We start from the raw sequence: 15,838 nt of genomic DNA on the forward strand, positions 1-15,838 counted from the left end.
CCCTACCTTTGATCCCTCCCCACTGACCTGGGCCCCACAGTAGGGCACCCAGTCCTTATAGGAATATACACTGAATCATGGCCTCACTTCACCTTAAATCCAATAAAGGGATGGAGCATTTATAGACACCACAGACACATGTGTTTTTTAGTTTTGTTAAAAAAAATTCAGACAATTCAGGAAATAGGAGTTTAGGAGTGGTGGTGATGCAAAAGGGGGAAGTCATGGGGTGCGGGGTGGGGGTTGCCAGGGCAGGTGGCAGTAGTGTCTCCTTCACCCCCATATGCCTGCTGTCATCTCCTGAAGAGGGACAGACGGTCACATTCCAAAACTATGGGTGAGTCCTCTACCGCGTCTGTTCAACTGAAGAGAAAACATGGCACAATTAGAATAAGACATGGAAATGGCGAGGCTGGCAGAAACACCCCCCCATTACATGCAGATGTCTGTGTAGTTTGTGGGTGCAGAGGACACACTGGGAGTGGGGACAGAAATAATCTGTCATGAGAAAAAGACCCCACACAGAGGACAACTACACATCCCAACAAGGGCATCAAGATCAGGGGACATGAACTTGTCGAGTGCCTGTTATGCACCAGAGACCTTATTTACATAAATGGGATTTAAGACAAACACACTAAGAACAAGGAGACTGAAGAGTCAGTCTCATGAGATCAATACTCACTGTAGGAGGAAATGTCTATCTCATCAGGCAGCTCACTAATATTGACTTCAAAGCGATCCTGCACATCATTGAGGATCTTGGCATCGTTTTCATCTGACACAAACGTGATGGCCAAGCCCTTGGTGCCAAACCGGCCTGCTCGGGCCACCTGGAAGGAGACAGAGGGTGGCACTGGGAAGACCCAAAAGTAGGAAGACACCCAAAAGGAGGGATGAGAACATACGGTATAAAGACATAGGAAATCGGGAGGTGGGAGGGGACACTGGGATGTCCGTGTGGGCGTGCAGCTTACCCGATGCAGGTAGGTGTCAGAATCCTCAGGCATGTCATAGTTGAAGGCAATGTTCACCCGTTCAATGTCCATGCCTCGGCCAAACAGGTTGGTGGCCACAAGAATTCGTCGTTGAAAATCTTTAAACTGCTGATACCGAGAAAGCCTTTGTGAGAAAGGAAATTAGAAAAATGTTGAGTCCTTTCTCTCAATGGTCTCTTTTCCTTCCCAAGGACACAAAACATCTTTCCATCTCTGACTCACCTCTCCTCCTGGGGCATCCCTCGGTGGATGGCAATGGCTGGGAAGTTCTGCTCCACTAGAAGCTGGGCCAGGGCAATGCAACGCTGCACAGACTTCACAAAGATCACCACCTGTGTGTGGAGAGTAGGGGGATGTGGGCCCATGTGGAATGTTAGAGAGATTACGTACATGCAAGGAATGTTTTCAGTAACTATGCTTTTCTAAAGGAATTCCTCCTAGTCCCTCCCATATATTCCTCTTCTGATCTAAATACAACTTAGCCTTTCTCACTCAGCTCTTGACGTCTCCTAAGCAGACATGCTGCAGAGAAGTTACAGAAAATAACCAAAACTACCAGGTGTGTTGAGAGACAAGAATGAGGCAACCTCATGAGAAAGTGGTAAAAATTAAAACTAAAGTCTGGAAAAACCAGGACCAATATTTCCTGCTCATCAAGAACATCCAACATAAGAATTCTACCTTAATTTTAGAAAGTTTTTGGTGCAGATAAACTACACAACAGGTAAAGTGATGAAACGCTTCTTCTCGGTAAATAATACAAGAAACAAACTTAAGAACCCAACAAAACTAAGATATTTTGGAACTTTTACAAGATTAAACCCCCTCAAGGATTTTCTTCATTGAGATTTTTATTTACTGAATACCCGGCTGTGACAGCCATGGAACAGGAAAGCAGCTGCTCACACCTTGTTCATGCTCAGCCCCAGAAGACATGTGAATTCTCACTTAAGAGAATTTCATTTAAAGACAATTTCTCCACCATTCTCTCTCACATCGCATGGGTCATATCCTCAATTAAAGGGTACTTAACCAGGTTTCTGCTACAGTTGGAGACGTGCTCATCCCTCTACTGGACCTTAAACAACTGACCTGATTGAACTCAAGGACATCGAGAAGGTCAAAGAGCTTCCGGTTCTTCTCGTTGTCCTTCAGTTTCACGTAGTACTGCTGCAACCCATGCAGCGTCAGCTTCGTCTCATCATCCACGAAGATCTCCATTGGCTGGGGGGGAGGGGGGAGGAAGGGGTGGGGAACGGGAGGAGGGCAGAGTGGGGGGGTTAAACCTGGGGGGGTGGAGGAACTTGATCTCCAATACACCCCATGGGGGGGATGGGGAGAAGAGAGAAGATTGAAAACCCCACCACATCCCCAAAAATACCCCCATTTTAATGTGGTCTCTTCCACATTAGATCTAATTTCCTTCCTATCAAGTCTTAAGACTGCCCAGCTACAAACTGTCATGGGAAGGGAAATTTGCAGGGAGGTAAAGGAGCAGTGAGACCACCCAATGGCAAGATGCCATTACCTCAAAGGGAGGTGGTACATGAAAGAAAACAATAGGAGATGATCCCCAAAGGGCCAATATGATCCAAACACCCGGGAATTGGTGGGACACAGTGACTCAAGGTCAGAATAACTCCACCAAAGCTGGTTATAATACAAGGGAGAGAACAGAAATTGCTCCGAGTATCCTCCCAACTAAGAGAATCATATCCACATTAGGAGGGTGGATATCTGTTAAGATCAGAATACTACAATGGACAGTCAAAATGCCATAAAAAGAGAAGCAAACGTTACTCAAGGAGAGTAACAACTTGCCCTCAGACCACAAGGGAACAAAGGGAACAGAACATTGGTCTCTGAACTAAGAGCCAAACCAACTATAGTGTTACATGAAAGGTACCAACAGATGGTGCTAAGAAACAAATTCAGAGCAGTAGATATACACTCATCTTAAAAAAAAAATACACACACACACACACACACGTACAAAACCCTTGAAGGGGAGGAAGGTAGCATAAAAAAATAAAAACACAAATTGACACAAGACTCCACTCTACAGCCCAACTTTCCTAGCACTCTTCACTAACCTGGGGACATAATTAACATGAACACCCAGGGTCCAAGATTTTAGGAAAGGATGTGTGCCACGGGAGAAAACCAAAAGCCCAATCCCAGAAAGCTAGCAGGATAGCAAAGGCAGGCTTTCCAAAAAGAAGTTCCATGACCTCCTTCAAATCTAATTCTAGCCCCACGTATAGCTAAAAATAGCAAACATCCCATGGGGCGGAGCAGTACAGGATGGGAAAAGAACACACTGCACTACTTATACGACAGGCCCCGTCTAGCCCCAAACCCTAACACCCACCTGGTTACTTCCAAGTGGAGCTCCTCACTTTACCTTTCCCACATCCCTCTCCTTTGAGTATTAAAAAAAAAAATGTCTTAAAAAAGAAAAAAAAAAATCTACCCCCCCTTTCAGGACACCCCTCCCCCCAACACATATGGGGGGAAACGGGGAGCACGGCACGCCTTGGATTCAGGAAAAAAACCGGGAACGGAAAAAGAGGCTGGTTTGGTCCTCGGCTTCCTGGTCAGGTTTCCCCGCGGCCTCCGCTGCCGCCATCCACCGCTGGTGCCGTCTGCATTTCCCCCGCCGCTCCACGGTGCTTCTCCGCTGCCGGCTCACATCAACCGAGCTTCCGGATGGGTGCGAGGAGGTATGGATGGTAAGGAGTAAGGGATCGGGGACTGAGGTGCCAGAGGCCCCCACCCCTGGAGGCGGGGAGGGAGCGGATTCATTTGTGCTGTTTGCTCTTCTTTTGGACATGCCCTGCCATCTGTCTGTCCCTCTCTTGCTCTCCTGCCACCGGGAGGTTATGAGTTTGGAGGAGCAGAAGGCTCCAACTGTGTGCTCGATGCCACCTTGAGGGTGCGTGGCTGTAAAGGGGTGTATAGGAGACGATGGGTGGGTGGTAGGGCAGAAAATCCTGCCCTCCCCCAAAAAGGAAGAAGAGGTTCAAAAATGCTGTGATGAAAAAAAAAGGTCGAACACTACCCGCTCTCAAGTTAACCCGACCAAGTCTTCCGGAGTTTCCCTGGCGCCCGCGCAGACCCTAACACTAGCTGTCTCTGCCTCTATGTGTCTCTTCAAGGAGTCATCACTCCCAGATGGGCACGTGCCCCCTTCTTGGCACTTGAAGGACAAGGGAGTCTGGAGGAAGAGGGCGCGGAAGGGGAGGAGGCAGTGGGCGGGGAGTGGAGGGAGAGAAGGTAGAAGGGTATTTACGTCTTGCATGAACTTGCGGCAGACTGGACGGATCTCTTTGCTCAAGGTAGCACTGAACATCATGACCTGCTTCTCATGGGGGGTCATGCGAAAAATTTCCTGGACATCCCGACGCATGTCTACAAGAAAAAGGAAGAAGACTGTAAGACAAGCAGCATACGTCATAGACAAAGACCAGAGACAGCCCAATGAGGTGATGGCTGCTGGAAATGGGTAAGGAACAGTCATTTCACAGTAAGATTTGTCTCAGGTCTTCATTTATTCCGACCACCGTAAAATCACACCCATTGTAATAACACAATAGAAACAGCACACAGTGGAATCTGAAATAAAGACTTGGGATCGGATTCCAGCTGTTTTAACCAGACAAGAAATGAGACGAAAAAACCCCAAAGCTCACAATTATGATATGGAGATAAGGCCCACTGCAGAGGCTCTTGAGTATAAGCATAAACTTACAAGCATAAGACCCTTGAGAAATTCTTTACAAGACCCTTGTCCATACTTTCTCCCCACACCCCTGCTGTCTACAAATATTGCGCACCAAATTACATTCCAGTTGTCAGAGTCCATTTCGTGGCTCCTCTGGATCATGCTTTCCTATCCAGCCAGGCAAACAAGACATCTCTACCTGGAGCCCATCTTAGAGCTCACGTTAAAATAGTCAAAGATCAGGGGCACCTGGGTGGCTCAGGTCATGATCTCAGTTTGCGGGTTCGAGCCCCACATCGGGCTCTGTGCTGACAGCTCAGAGCCTGGAGCCTGCTTCAGCTACTGTCTCTCTCTTTGCCCCTCCACAACTCCTGCTCTGTCTCTCTCTCAAAATTAAACATTAAAAAAAAAATTTTTTTAGGAGTCAATCATTTGGAATGACTTGTCCCTGGGGCCACGTCCATCCCAACGCTCTCATTTATTAAATGTGAGTTCTCACAATTTTCCTTTCTTAACTGCACGTGACACACTGAAATACAGAAAAACCCCATAAACTCTCCACGTTAATCCTAGAACTTAGGTCTAAAGATTTACTCAGCTATAAACTGATAGATGCTGTGCAGAGAATGCCAGAGAGTAAATGGCTTCTTCCTTCAGTTTATTACCCCACCCCTGACACCCAGTATAAGAATCTGTAAAGGAGAGAATAGTGGTGTGAGCAATGTCTAAGATCAGCAAAGTCACTCCTCTCAAAGAAACAAAACCTCTATCACAGGACAAAACACACTTCTCCTTGCTCACCCAAGTTCCTTAAAAGGCCTCACAAAAATCGACAGGGGAGCCAGAGCCATCAGTCATGGGTGATAGATGAAGAGTCGTCCCAGCACTAAAGTGCTCCTGAATCAAAAAAACATCATTTGGCTCTAAAGGGCAACTCCCTGATCACCAGCCCCCTTGCCAGCACTGCCACTCACCGAGCTGTTCAAGCATCTTATCACATTCATCCAAGATAAAGTGTTTAATGTGTTTGAGATTGAGGCTCTTATTTCGAGCCAGGGCTAGGATGCGGCCAGGGGTCCCCACGACGATATGCGGGCAGTTCTTCTTCAGCACCTCTTCATCCTTCTTGATAGACAGACCACCAAAAAACACCGCGACCTGTATTAACCCAGAAAAAAACAGTGTCTCACAACGGAGGAAACAGTCCAATCTCCCCGCACTTCCCATCCTTTCAGTTTAATCTAAGTGAACTTTGAGTATTTCAAAGGTAAAGCGAACATCAAAGAACACCTGACCTAAAATTCTTATTACATTCCCCAAACGCTGAAGCTAAAAAACATAAGTAACTTGCCCAGAGTTATGTAGCTAATCAAGGAAGTCAGGACTAGCACTTTCTTCTGACTTACTCTAATAATCTTCCTTCCCATGATGCTATGGCCACACTTCATTGTAAGAAAGGACAGCAAGAAATCACCAGAGTGCAAAGCACCACAAAAAGCTCATGAACATCAAGTTTTCCTAACCGAACTCAGATTTTTAAATGCCCCTTCACAAACCCTATGAAATTACGGTTTCAAGCTGACCACATTACTCCATGTTATAAACATTAAGAAAAAATCTGCTGAGGATCTAGTCTTTACTATAGGATCACATGACACCAGAAACTGCTTTCTAGTTTCAAGGAGAGAAGATCAAGTACAGGATCAGACTGTCACAATGAAACTAAAATCACTCATTACGGAACAACCAAGTTTGCAACAAAACAGGAGGTACACAAAATATCAACTATGAAGAATTCTTGCCAAAAATGTTTAACTTCAGTCAGTTGAGCTTTCAAATTCGTATTTCAGTTAAAGGAAACACTAAGGGGAAAAAACAAGTTAAAGAACCACGTAAGGGAGTAACCAGACAAATCCAGAGACAGGATATTCTATAGAACTAACCCAACCTTTTGAACGAATCACTTTAGCACAATTTTAAACAAAAGTAGGAATTATGTCATGACAATTTGCAGTTGATCTTAACACCAAGAATATTCTCTTTTGGGGCGCCTGGTTGGCTGAGTCAGAAGAACATGCAACTCAATTTTGGAGTCATGAGTTTCGGCCCCACGTTGGGTTAGAGATTACTGAAATAAACTTAAAAAAAAAAAAAAAAAGGTTCTCTTTTGAGCCACATGAGCTGATGAGCTGGACCTATAGAGGAGGAAGTACAAATGGAAACCGTTTTTCTGGTTTTCAACTTTTTAGAATCAACCAGCACCAAGACCACTCCAGTTAAAGGACAGAAAGTGAATGTCAATGACACTGACAATTTAAGAAGAGAGATATTACTTCACACACATATATAACATTTAGATTACTTTTAAAGGATTAAAATTTTCAAATAACAAAACAACACAAACAAACATCTCTCATGAAAAGAAATCATAAACACCTGAAGTTTGATAAACTGAGAGAACAGTGCCAATACCTGGTGTCACAGAACCATTAGGAAAAAAGGAAAAAAATTAAAAAATTAAAAAAAATAAAGGTTAACTAGTGATTACCTTCCGTAAAGTGCAATTAGAGACAGGAAAATACAAATCTTTTTGTTATGAAACCTTTTAGTTTACTCAAAACATGTTACCACGAGATACTGATCATTATTACTTTGGTTTTTAAGAAATTATTTTTAGTTTAGCACTAGGACTCAACATTCCTAGTTACTTTAAAACATAAAATAATGAGTAACAGGAGAAAATCACAACAATCCAAACAGAAGTACTATTCTTTACCACATCCTAGCCAGAAGGGTAGAAAGTTATACACATCAGTGCTTCTCAAACTCCAATTACCTGGAGATCTTATTTGAATACATATTCATACTCAGTAGGTCTGGGGTGGTACCCATATAATCTGCATTGCCATCAAGCTTCCAAATGATGCTGAAACTTTGGGTTTGGAAACCACACTATTAAAAACCAAGGTTATATAGAGAAAACCCAAGCCTACTCTGTTGTGGCCACCAAACATCTTTCAATTTTCTGCCACTTTCAGGAATCCTCTAAATTCACACACCACACTAGAGATGTTTTGGAGCTTCCAGCTTCTCTTGCCACACACCCCAAAATTCTCAAACTCAACCAAAGCACAGTGAAATCATTCAAAGTCAGTGTAAAGAAATAATAAACAAAAGTGAGGTCTCATGGTGAGCACCCTTCATAGCCTAACCATGCAGTCTCCTGCTGCACAGCTATATCCAATCTGTTAAAAACTAAAGCAAACTAAAGATTCTCCAAAATTAGAGTAAAGCAAACATCTCAGAAATTATGTGTACTCAAATGAACCGTAAACTGTAAATCCCTTGCATACCAAAGTTTGCAGAAACTTACCACCTAGAACGTGCAAATGACATTCATGTAAAGATAATTTAACATCTATGGACATGAAGACGGCTGACCTACAAGTCTTCAATGCCTACAACTCCCCCCACCCTCATCCTCCCAGGTGTCTTTACCCTGGCTTACCTTGACATTGGGCATGTATTTAGAAAAGCGCTCATACTCCTTGCTGATCTGAAAAGCCAACTCCCGAGTATGACACATCACCAGCACAGACACCTTGGGGTGGGGAAAGCAGACAAAGACAAACAGTATATCCCTTTACTATCTCCTCGGGGAAGTGATGGTCACAAAAATACATTTGACAGATTATAAATGAGCTCAATTCTGAGATCTAAGTCATTAACCACATAATTTCTATGCAATATCCCACATGGCCATCAGAAAAAGGTAACCGAGGTCATCTTTGCAACAAACACCCGTGGCTCTGATTGCAGCTTGTGGCTGAGGCAAAACACCCTTCTCAAAAATTCCTAACCAAAATGTCTTCCACAGCACTTTCCCCAAACGTACCTGTCCAGTAACCGGCTCCAGCTGTTGCAGTGTGGCCAGCACAAACACTGCTGTCTTTCCCATGCCTGACTTGGCCTGGCATAGAACATCCATTCCCAAAATGGCCTGAGGGATGCACTCATGTTGGACTAGAAGGCGGGATGGGGGGAGAGATAAATTACACTTCAGTCTTCAGTAACTCCACAACCTTTTTCACCATTCCAAACCCATTTCTCACCACTCAATTCTTAAATGGTTCTCATCAACTTCCAGGCCCTTTCTACCTCTCTGCTCCCTCCATCAAATTCATCCCAAAAGCAGACCTTCCTAGTTTCTCCTGGCTTTGGCCTCCTCCAACTCCAGTGCCTGGCCTCTTCCACCCACCAAGACTTCACCTTTGGTGCTCCTGGCTCTGTCCCTATTTCCCTTAATCTGTAAGGATCCATGACATCTGAGTGCCTGCCCCAGGCCGTTTCTCCTACTTAGCTTACCATCTTTAGGCCATGTAACCCTGGACACAAATGAAGGGTGTGGTAGCTGACCCAAAAGCAACCCATTTTAGATCAGCCACAAAGGTTTCCAGAGACCATAGTTGGCCTGGCCCAATAGAGACTAAAGGTCCAACCAGCTCCTCTCTGGAAATTCAAAATTAGAAGCCTAGGTAACAAAATCAAAAACAAGTAGACAAACGGACGCCTGTGTGGCTCAGTCGTTAAGCATCTGACTCGGTTTTGGCTCAGGTTGTGATCTCACGGTTCATGAGATCTCATGGGATCAAGCCCCACATTGGGCTCTACACTGACAACTTGGAGAAATTCTCTCCCCCTCGCTCTTTGTCCCTCCCCCGCTCATTCTCTCTCAAAATAAATAAACTTAAAAGAAAAAAGTAGGCAAAGAGAAAAGCCAGTCACAACAACTAACAGCAGCTACTTTTAGGTCACTAGCTTTTTCATGTTACCATGAATGAAAAACCAATCTATACAAATCTTTCCTACTGCTAAAATAGTTCTTGATACTTGATTTCCTGATATACCCTAAATAAATATGTATTATCTGAGGAATTGTTTTACACACCTGTTTCTTGTTCCCTTAAAGAACCTAATGAATACTCTAGGCCCAATAGAAAATTTACCTTCTGACGGATGCTCAAAGCCACAGTCAACAATGGCCCGGAGCAACTCTGGCTTCAGTAGGAAGTCACGAAAGCCAGAGCTGTGGATGGAGACATAGGAGCCCTTGACATCCTTCTTGGCAGGGGCCTCAGCCCCGTCTCCCCCTGCTGCTGTCTCCACCTCATCTTCTTCATAGTCCAAGAGCTCATTGTCCACATCGTTCTCTGCCATTGCTGGGCCGGCAGGGGGAGAAGGGGAGGAGTCTCCGGAAGGGTTCACGCAGAGTAAGTGAAAACAAGGGAGGAGAGTGGGGGCTTGAGCAACAGTTTAAGAAAACAAACAAACAAAAAACCTAGTTTCTGATAGAAGAGCTAGGAAAAAAACAAGAAAAACAAAAGACTTATTAGTCGTGAGCAGAGCCTTCACCACCTCTTTTCCATCCCCACACTTTTCCCACTTTCCCTGTACTGACACCTTTATCTGGAAAGAAAAATAACAAGAACACAAAACATAAAAGCAAACATAATATAGTGGTCCCAGGTGAGGCGGTTAAGACACAAGTTCCCAAAGAGATTAGAATCAGAGTAGCATAAACCAGAAAGCAGGATGGGGAGAACCAGCATATGAACTCTTGATCTGTTAAGTAACAACAGTGAAGAAAATGATAATGAAAAGCAAAATGAATCAAGAGAATGGAGAATGGAGACAAGATAAAGACAAGTCCTGAAAAACCGTCAAAGGAAGACTTTTTGCTTTCCCTACATCTCAAAGTGTTGACCCCTAACAAGGCAGCCATCAGTCAAGGGTGATAGATTAAGGTCATCATTGCGCAAAGTGCTCACTTTCCAAAATATAAACATCATTTGGCTGCCATCCGCGTCCCACTCCTCAGTAACCTCCTTCTGGTGCCTAAGAAATCCCTGTGTAACTAATGGGGGGGGGGGGGGGGGGGATAGAAGAGTAGAGTAAGAGAAATGACTAGGTCGGAGATGAATACTATCTTCTCTCCGCTACAATTAATAGGAAAAAAGGTACTCGAAATAAACTCTCACTCCAGCTCTACTACAAACTCTAGTAAGGGATCTCATCACCCTTCGTTACTCTTCAGGTGAGACTCCTTTCCTATAAACACACAATGACATCACGCATAAACATTTGGAAAATGTTCCAAGTAAAGGCTGGTAAATCGAGGTAAGAAAAGTCCAACCAGGCCCGTAAGGCGGCTCCTCCTCCTATTCCCACCTTGGGCCATTAAGAGGACCCAGAGATGAGAAGGAAGGTGAAAAGAGCCCCACCCTCCGCAAATGCCCAGAAACAAAGAGCACCTACCGCCGCCTCTCACCATCGCTGGGGCATCCGATAAACGAGGAGCCCAACGAAGGAGCAGGGAGCAAAAGGAACACAATGGCGCTAGGGCCACCATCTTGGATTGGGCCCCCTACCTTCCCTGCCCCCCCCCCCGGAACTCTTAAGAGCTCTCAAAAGAGATGCAAGCAATGGAAATAACGATCCATCTAGGCCCCAGGGACCAGACCATAGTCTGTGGAAGGGGTATCAGGAGTCCACGAGGCAGAATGGCCGCAGAGAAACGCAGATGGAAGCAGATGATAAAGAAGGCCAAAGCTTACCTGAGCAAGGCGAGCGCATATGGCGGCGGCAACAGCGACGAAGGAGGGAATCTGCCTTCACTTCCGGTTCTCGGCTTCCCTCTTACCAGGGCCTCCCGCCTTCTCGGCTGCCAGCGCGCAGGCGCAAGGGACCGGAAGGCGACCCTTTCACGATCCCATAGTTCTGCGCGCTCCGGGGTTGCCTTTAGAAAATGCCTGTGTGAAAAAAATTTTTAAAGCCACTTCTAACTCCTCCGCTACTGCAAGTAACAAAGGGCATAAAGGAAACTGGCATCCTCTCCTACTGTTATATATTTTCTCGTGCCCTATTCTACTCACCTCTTCCTTTAGGTTCTTGTCGGGCAGGTCTTCTCTCCGGGCACCCCTCAGTAGGCTCACCGTTCGTTGGAAAAAGGGTGGCGGGGACTGAGAGTTCCCACGGGGTCCTTGGCCTGGTAGTCAAGGTGACCCGGGTGCGTCAGCGTTGGAGCTAGAGAACGTGGGACCTCAGTTGAGGGGAGGAATGAGTCGGAGCAGCGCGTAGGGGTCCTACCCTTTCCCCTTGCCCAAAATGTTGGCCGATGTAGTTGGTGCCCCAAGGGCCCTGAGGCTATGGGACAGAAAATTCGAGTCTGGAAGGTGTTCTAAATCCACTGAGTGGATTCTGCCTCAGGTTTTAAAGAAGTGGTGGGGCTTGAGGGTTAGGCAACATTATATAAATATTGTTAATTCGACCAGAATGTCTTTAGCCCCGCCTCCAGCAGCCCCATTGTTGAGCTTGAATTTTTTCCTTAATGAAGCATTTGATAACCCAGTCTTTGATATGCTACCAAAGTCAGATGTGATGTCAACAAAAATGACAGCAAACATTCGGCTCTTTACCTGTTACCAGTTAGCCACTTAACAGTAAGGAATAGGTACCATTATTGCCATTCTACAACAAACAAAGCAACAGATCCAAAATAAAGCTAGCTGTTAAACATCGTTTAGTCTCTATTGTATCCTGCCTCCCTGCTTGAAGAGTCCGGTTAATAATTACCTATGGATTACCTCATTGGTTCAAGTCTTTGGTGAAGTAGGCATTGTTCTGCGGCCAAGAGAAGGAACAGTGATCCAAGGATGATGTTTCCGACTTTAAGTATCAATTGATTCAACCGTATTTATCAGCTGCCTACCCTGTGCCAACCGCTAACCTAGGATCCGGGGACTCGGTGAACAGCCCTGTCATCAGAGTTCACATTCCAGGGAAGACAACATATAAACAAATGTCAAGTAGTAATAAGTGCCATGAAGAAAAATAATGCAAAATAAGGAGCAAAGAGTGCTTGTTAATACACCCCAGCTTTTCTCTATAGTTGCTATTGTAGTTCTCGGATTCCCAACGAGGAACCACATATGTTCCTCATTTAAGAGAAACAATAACATACTAGTTGCTTTTATTTTTTCCAACAAGCTTCAAAGGACAGCGCTTTGGGGTATTTGGAGAATATGTAAATAAGGAACAAGAGAGTGAATGAAAGTGAGAAATGATGAAGCAAAAAGGAAGCTGCTTCCACACACCAACTGATTTGCCCATAGGTTTTATTTTTATTATTATCATTGACACTTTCTTATTGTTACAAAGGAAAGGATGTTAAGGATGTAGAAAGGGAGGCCATGCATACAAAGGAACACAGCATCACTTTACATCTCAGGAAGCAGTGAGCATCTGATGGGTCTTTGGGGAAATCGGAAAAGGAAAGGGGAAAATCCAATAAAAAGAAAGACCAATTTAGAGACAAAAAGAGAGACTACGAAATGCAACATCTTCCTGGAACCACAGTAGAGAGGCTAAACGAGGTCTTCATTTCCTTTTCAGGGACCATAAAGTCTCTGGGAAAAGAGAGGTGGGAAGAACCAATTCTTCAGAAAAATTACTAGGTTCACAGAATGAGTGAGTGATTTAGACAGCCATTGACAAATGTGAGGAAACAGTTGTGTTTTGGTTTTGACGGTGGGCAACGGGTGGTAATAATATCATAGGGCGGACATTTATGGAATCACAGCAACTGCATGCCAAAAACCATGCTAGGCTCTTTACAGAGTGATTCCTAATCATTGCAGCAGTCCCGTAAGGTAGGTATTATTGTTATTATCACTATCAGCATCATGCCAGTCTTGCAAAGGAGGACACTGGACTACAGATTAAGTAGCTGTCCTAGGTGCACAGCCAGAAAGTGGCAGGGTTGGGAAAGGAACCCAAGGCTTCCAGGCTCTGAAGTCAAAGTGTTTTTTCCACATCCCTACTTATCCATTCTACAAATTTCACAGAGGGTTTCGGTGAGAGTGACTTGGGAGTTTACAAGGTCCCAGTGAAGGTTAAAGAACAGTAAGGAGACTCAGATCTGAGCAGGGTACTTTTCACAGAGTTATTGGATCTTGCCCCTAGAATTTCTAGGGAATGGAAAGGAGAGAAAATAGGAAAGAAGCAGTGAAGATGGCAGGTGGTAATTTTGTTTGGGGGGTTTCTTTGAGGAAGGGAACTGGAAGGGAACAGTCAGGTCCTATGGTGAATTCTAGGCAGCAATCCGGTAGTTGGGGTGGACCTGGGGCCTGACGTCACACACCATGCCAAGAAGTTGGGCCAGGACGCGTTCACGGTTTCTCTGCTGGGAGCTCTGCATGCCCTGTACCTGGCGTCTCGTAGCCTGCTCCACCTCAGCTGAGAGGTTCCCCTGGGAGCCCATGGCCTGGGGGATTGGGAAAGGGGCAGAAGACAGAAAGGCAAAAGCAGAAACACAGAAAGAAGGGTACAGGTATGTGGAGGAAAAAGTCCTGGAGCAAGGCTAGGAAGAAAAGCCCTTGCCAAAACCACGCCCATCCCATGGAAATATCCAGACACCAAAGAAAGCAACACAATTCCCTTTCCTTTGAGATTTGACATGCAACTTCATCCTAAAACAACTGGAAAACCCCCACTACCTCACCACACGTGACCATAAAACTTTGCCTTCCACCCCAAATGACATCGTACTCCACACAGACGGTGGCAAGTCCCCTCCCCCCCCCCCCCCCCCCCCCCCCCCCCGCCCCACAAGCCATCCAAGTCTTTCAAAACTCTCAGATTCTCATACATCTCACATACCTTGAACAATAACGTGGTCCCTGCCAAGGGTCCCCTTCAGCCCTTTACCATCTTGTTTTCTTCTAGGGTCACCCCATACACACCTCATCAGATGCACCCACCAACTTGCACCCCAGGATCCCATTTCAACTCTCCCACAACGCACCGCCTGCTGCTTGCTCTGGAATTCCTGCTCTCGCTCTCGACGGTAATGCTCCACCTCCATCTGGGCCTCCTCCTTTGCCTGCTTCAGACGCCGGGCCTTCCCTGGAAGCAGAAGAAGGGATAGGGGGTGGGAGTAGACCCCCTCACAAAATGTGATAGTAGGGGTCATTCCTTTCCAGAAAGTTTTGCTGCCATCTCTCAGCCGACCAGGTGCTAGATTCTAACATCCACCCCGCTAATCACCCTCCTAATCAGCCTCCTAATCAGCCAGCCCAGCCCCAGCTTTCTCCCCCACCCCACCCCAGCCTTGGATTTTCCCAGGGACTCAAATGTTTGCTGTCCCCCCCGCACCCCAATTTTCTTTCCAGACTCCTAAGGGAGAGAAAAGGGAACTCACTCTTTCTGGCATCTGCCACCTTCTCAGCCGCCCGCTTCTCAGCTTGCAGGAGCTGCTGGATACCCTGAGACTGACTGGCCATTTCTGTCGTTATGGCTGATGCTGTTTCGGATGCTACCAAGGTACCAGAAGGCTCCCCCAACCCCCAACACACATACACACCACCTACTCCTCTTCCACCAGCTTCTCGCTGCAATTCTCCACTGTCCCTGGGTCTTAGTGCTCCCCTTTTCCGCTAAGCCTGCTGCACCAGGTGTCTCCCCCAAACTGATCCTCCAACTGATGGCTGGTCTCTTCTCCCACCTCTCCCACGGGCAGTACCCAGAAGGACCACCTGGGAGCAGCAGAGACCAGGCCCAGAGCTGCTCGCTATCATCACCGCAGGTGCAGGGTTTTCCGGGTCGATGTCTAGCAACCGGGACAGGGGCAAAGAGGAATGAAAAGGAGGCATAGAGGGCTTGAAAATGGGGTGAGAGGGAAAGGAAGTCAACATGTGTCATTAATTGGGAAAAGAGTATGCTGGGTTTCTGAATTCTTCCTACTTCTTTTCCTCTCTTTTTTTTTTCTACCTCCCCTTTCTATCTCTTTTTCTGTATCTTTCCCAAGTCCAAATTTTCGTTTGCCTTGTCCTACTCTTTTTAATTTTGTTTTAATGTTTATTTTTGAGACAGAGACAGAGCATGAGTGGAGGAGGGGTAGAGAGAGCCAGAGACCCATAATCCGAAGCAGGCTCCAGGCTCTGAGCTGTTGGCACAGAGCCCGACGTGGGGCTCAAACTCACGAGCTGTGGGATCATGACCTAAGCCAAAGTCCGACACTCAAGCGACCAAGCCACCCAGGCGCCCCACTTTTTTTTTT

General features: G+C 45.9%; 2 protein-coding genes and 2 non-coding genes across 7 annotated transcripts; all 4 read right to left on the minus strand.

Moving 5' to 3' along the window:
- Positions 1-141: 141 nt before the first annotated feature.
- On the minus strand, positions 142-11,469 carry DDX39B (DExD-box helicase 39B). 2 transcript variants are annotated; one of them, XM_045500702.1, is made up of 11 exons: positions 11,337-11,469; positions 9,729-10,079; positions 8,618-8,745; positions 8,231-8,323; positions 5,697-5,880; positions 4,291-4,409; positions 2,091-2,222; positions 1,221-1,330; positions 978-1,122; positions 686-833; positions 142-363 (listed from the first exon to the last, which is right to left on the minus strand). In XM_045500702.1, the coding sequence occupies exons 2-11, from the start codon at positions 9,937-9,939 to the stop codon at positions 347-349; spliced, it is 1,287 nt and encodes a 428-aa protein (XP_045356658.1). In that variant the 5' UTR covers positions 9,940-10,079; positions 11,337-11,469; the 3' UTR covers positions 142-346. The 2 variants fall into 2 exon arrangements, with proteins under 2 accessions (XP_045356658.1, XP_045356659.1); XM_045500703.1 differs by lacking the exon at positions 11,337-11,469 and adding an exon at positions 11,038-11,146.
- LOC123610052 lies at positions 5,568-5,644 on the minus strand. The gene has a single exon (XR_006718078.1). It is a non-coding gene; the product is annotated as a small nucleolar RNA SNORD83 (small nucleolar RNA).
- LOC123610051 lies at positions 10,499-10,576 on the minus strand. Its single transcript, XR_006718077.1, has one exon. It is a non-coding gene; the product is annotated as a small nucleolar RNA SNORD83 (small nucleolar RNA).
- A 1,410-nt stretch (positions 11,470-12,879) lies between the features above and the next one.
- Positions 12,880-15,647, minus strand: ATP6V1G2 (ATPase H+ transporting V1 subunit G2). 3 transcript variants are annotated; one of them, XM_045500732.1, is made up of 3 exons: positions 15,150-15,647; positions 14,585-14,685; positions 12,880-13,187 (listed from the first exon to the last, which is right to left on the minus strand). In XM_045500732.1, the coding sequence occupies exons 1-3, from the start codon at positions 15,478-15,480 to the stop codon at positions 13,170-13,172; spliced, it is 450 nt and encodes a 149-aa protein (XP_045356688.1). In that variant the 5' UTR covers positions 15,481-15,647; the 3' UTR covers positions 12,880-13,169. The 3 variants fall into 3 exon arrangements, with proteins under 3 accessions (XP_045356688.1, XP_045356687.1, XP_045356689.1); XM_045500731.1 differs by having other exon boundaries at positions 12,880-14,044; positions 15,150-15,382; XM_045500733.1 differs by having other exon boundaries at positions 12,880-14,044; positions 14,981-15,303.
- Between the last annotated feature and the right edge of the window lie 191 nt (positions 15,648-15,838).

The sequence above is a fragment of the Leopardus geoffroyi genome, chromosome B2, assembly GCF_018350155.1.
Source record: "Leopardus geoffroyi isolate Oge1 chromosome B2, O.geoffroyi_Oge1_pat1.0, whole genome shotgun sequence".
Taxonomy (NCBI): Eukaryota; Metazoa; Chordata; class Mammalia; order Carnivora; family Felidae; genus Leopardus; species Leopardus geoffroyi.

Bases quoted from the DNA above. Each gene is read 5' to 3' on its own strand.
- DDX39B (XM_045500702.1), bottom strand. From the start codon at position 9,939: ATGGCAGAGAACGATGTGGACAATGAGCTCTTGGACTATGAAGAAGAT. The intron at 5,881-8,230 runs GTAAGCCAGGGT...GGGTTAATACAG, and splicing joins AATACATGCCCAATGTCAAG to GTCGCGGTGTTTTTTGGTGG. The intron at 1,331-2,090 runs GTCAGTTGTTTA...CTCCACACACAG, and splicing joins ATGTCCTTGAGTTCAATCAG to GTGGTGATCTTTGTGAAGTC.
- ATP6V1G2 (XM_045500732.1), bottom strand. From the start codon at position 15,480: ATGACACATGTTGACTTCCTTTCCCTCTCACCCCATTTTCAAGCCCTC. The intron at 14,686-15,149 runs GTAGGTGGTGTG...TTCTGCTTCCAG, and splicing joins GAGAAGCTGGTGGAAGAGGA to GGAAGGCCCGGCGTCTGAAG.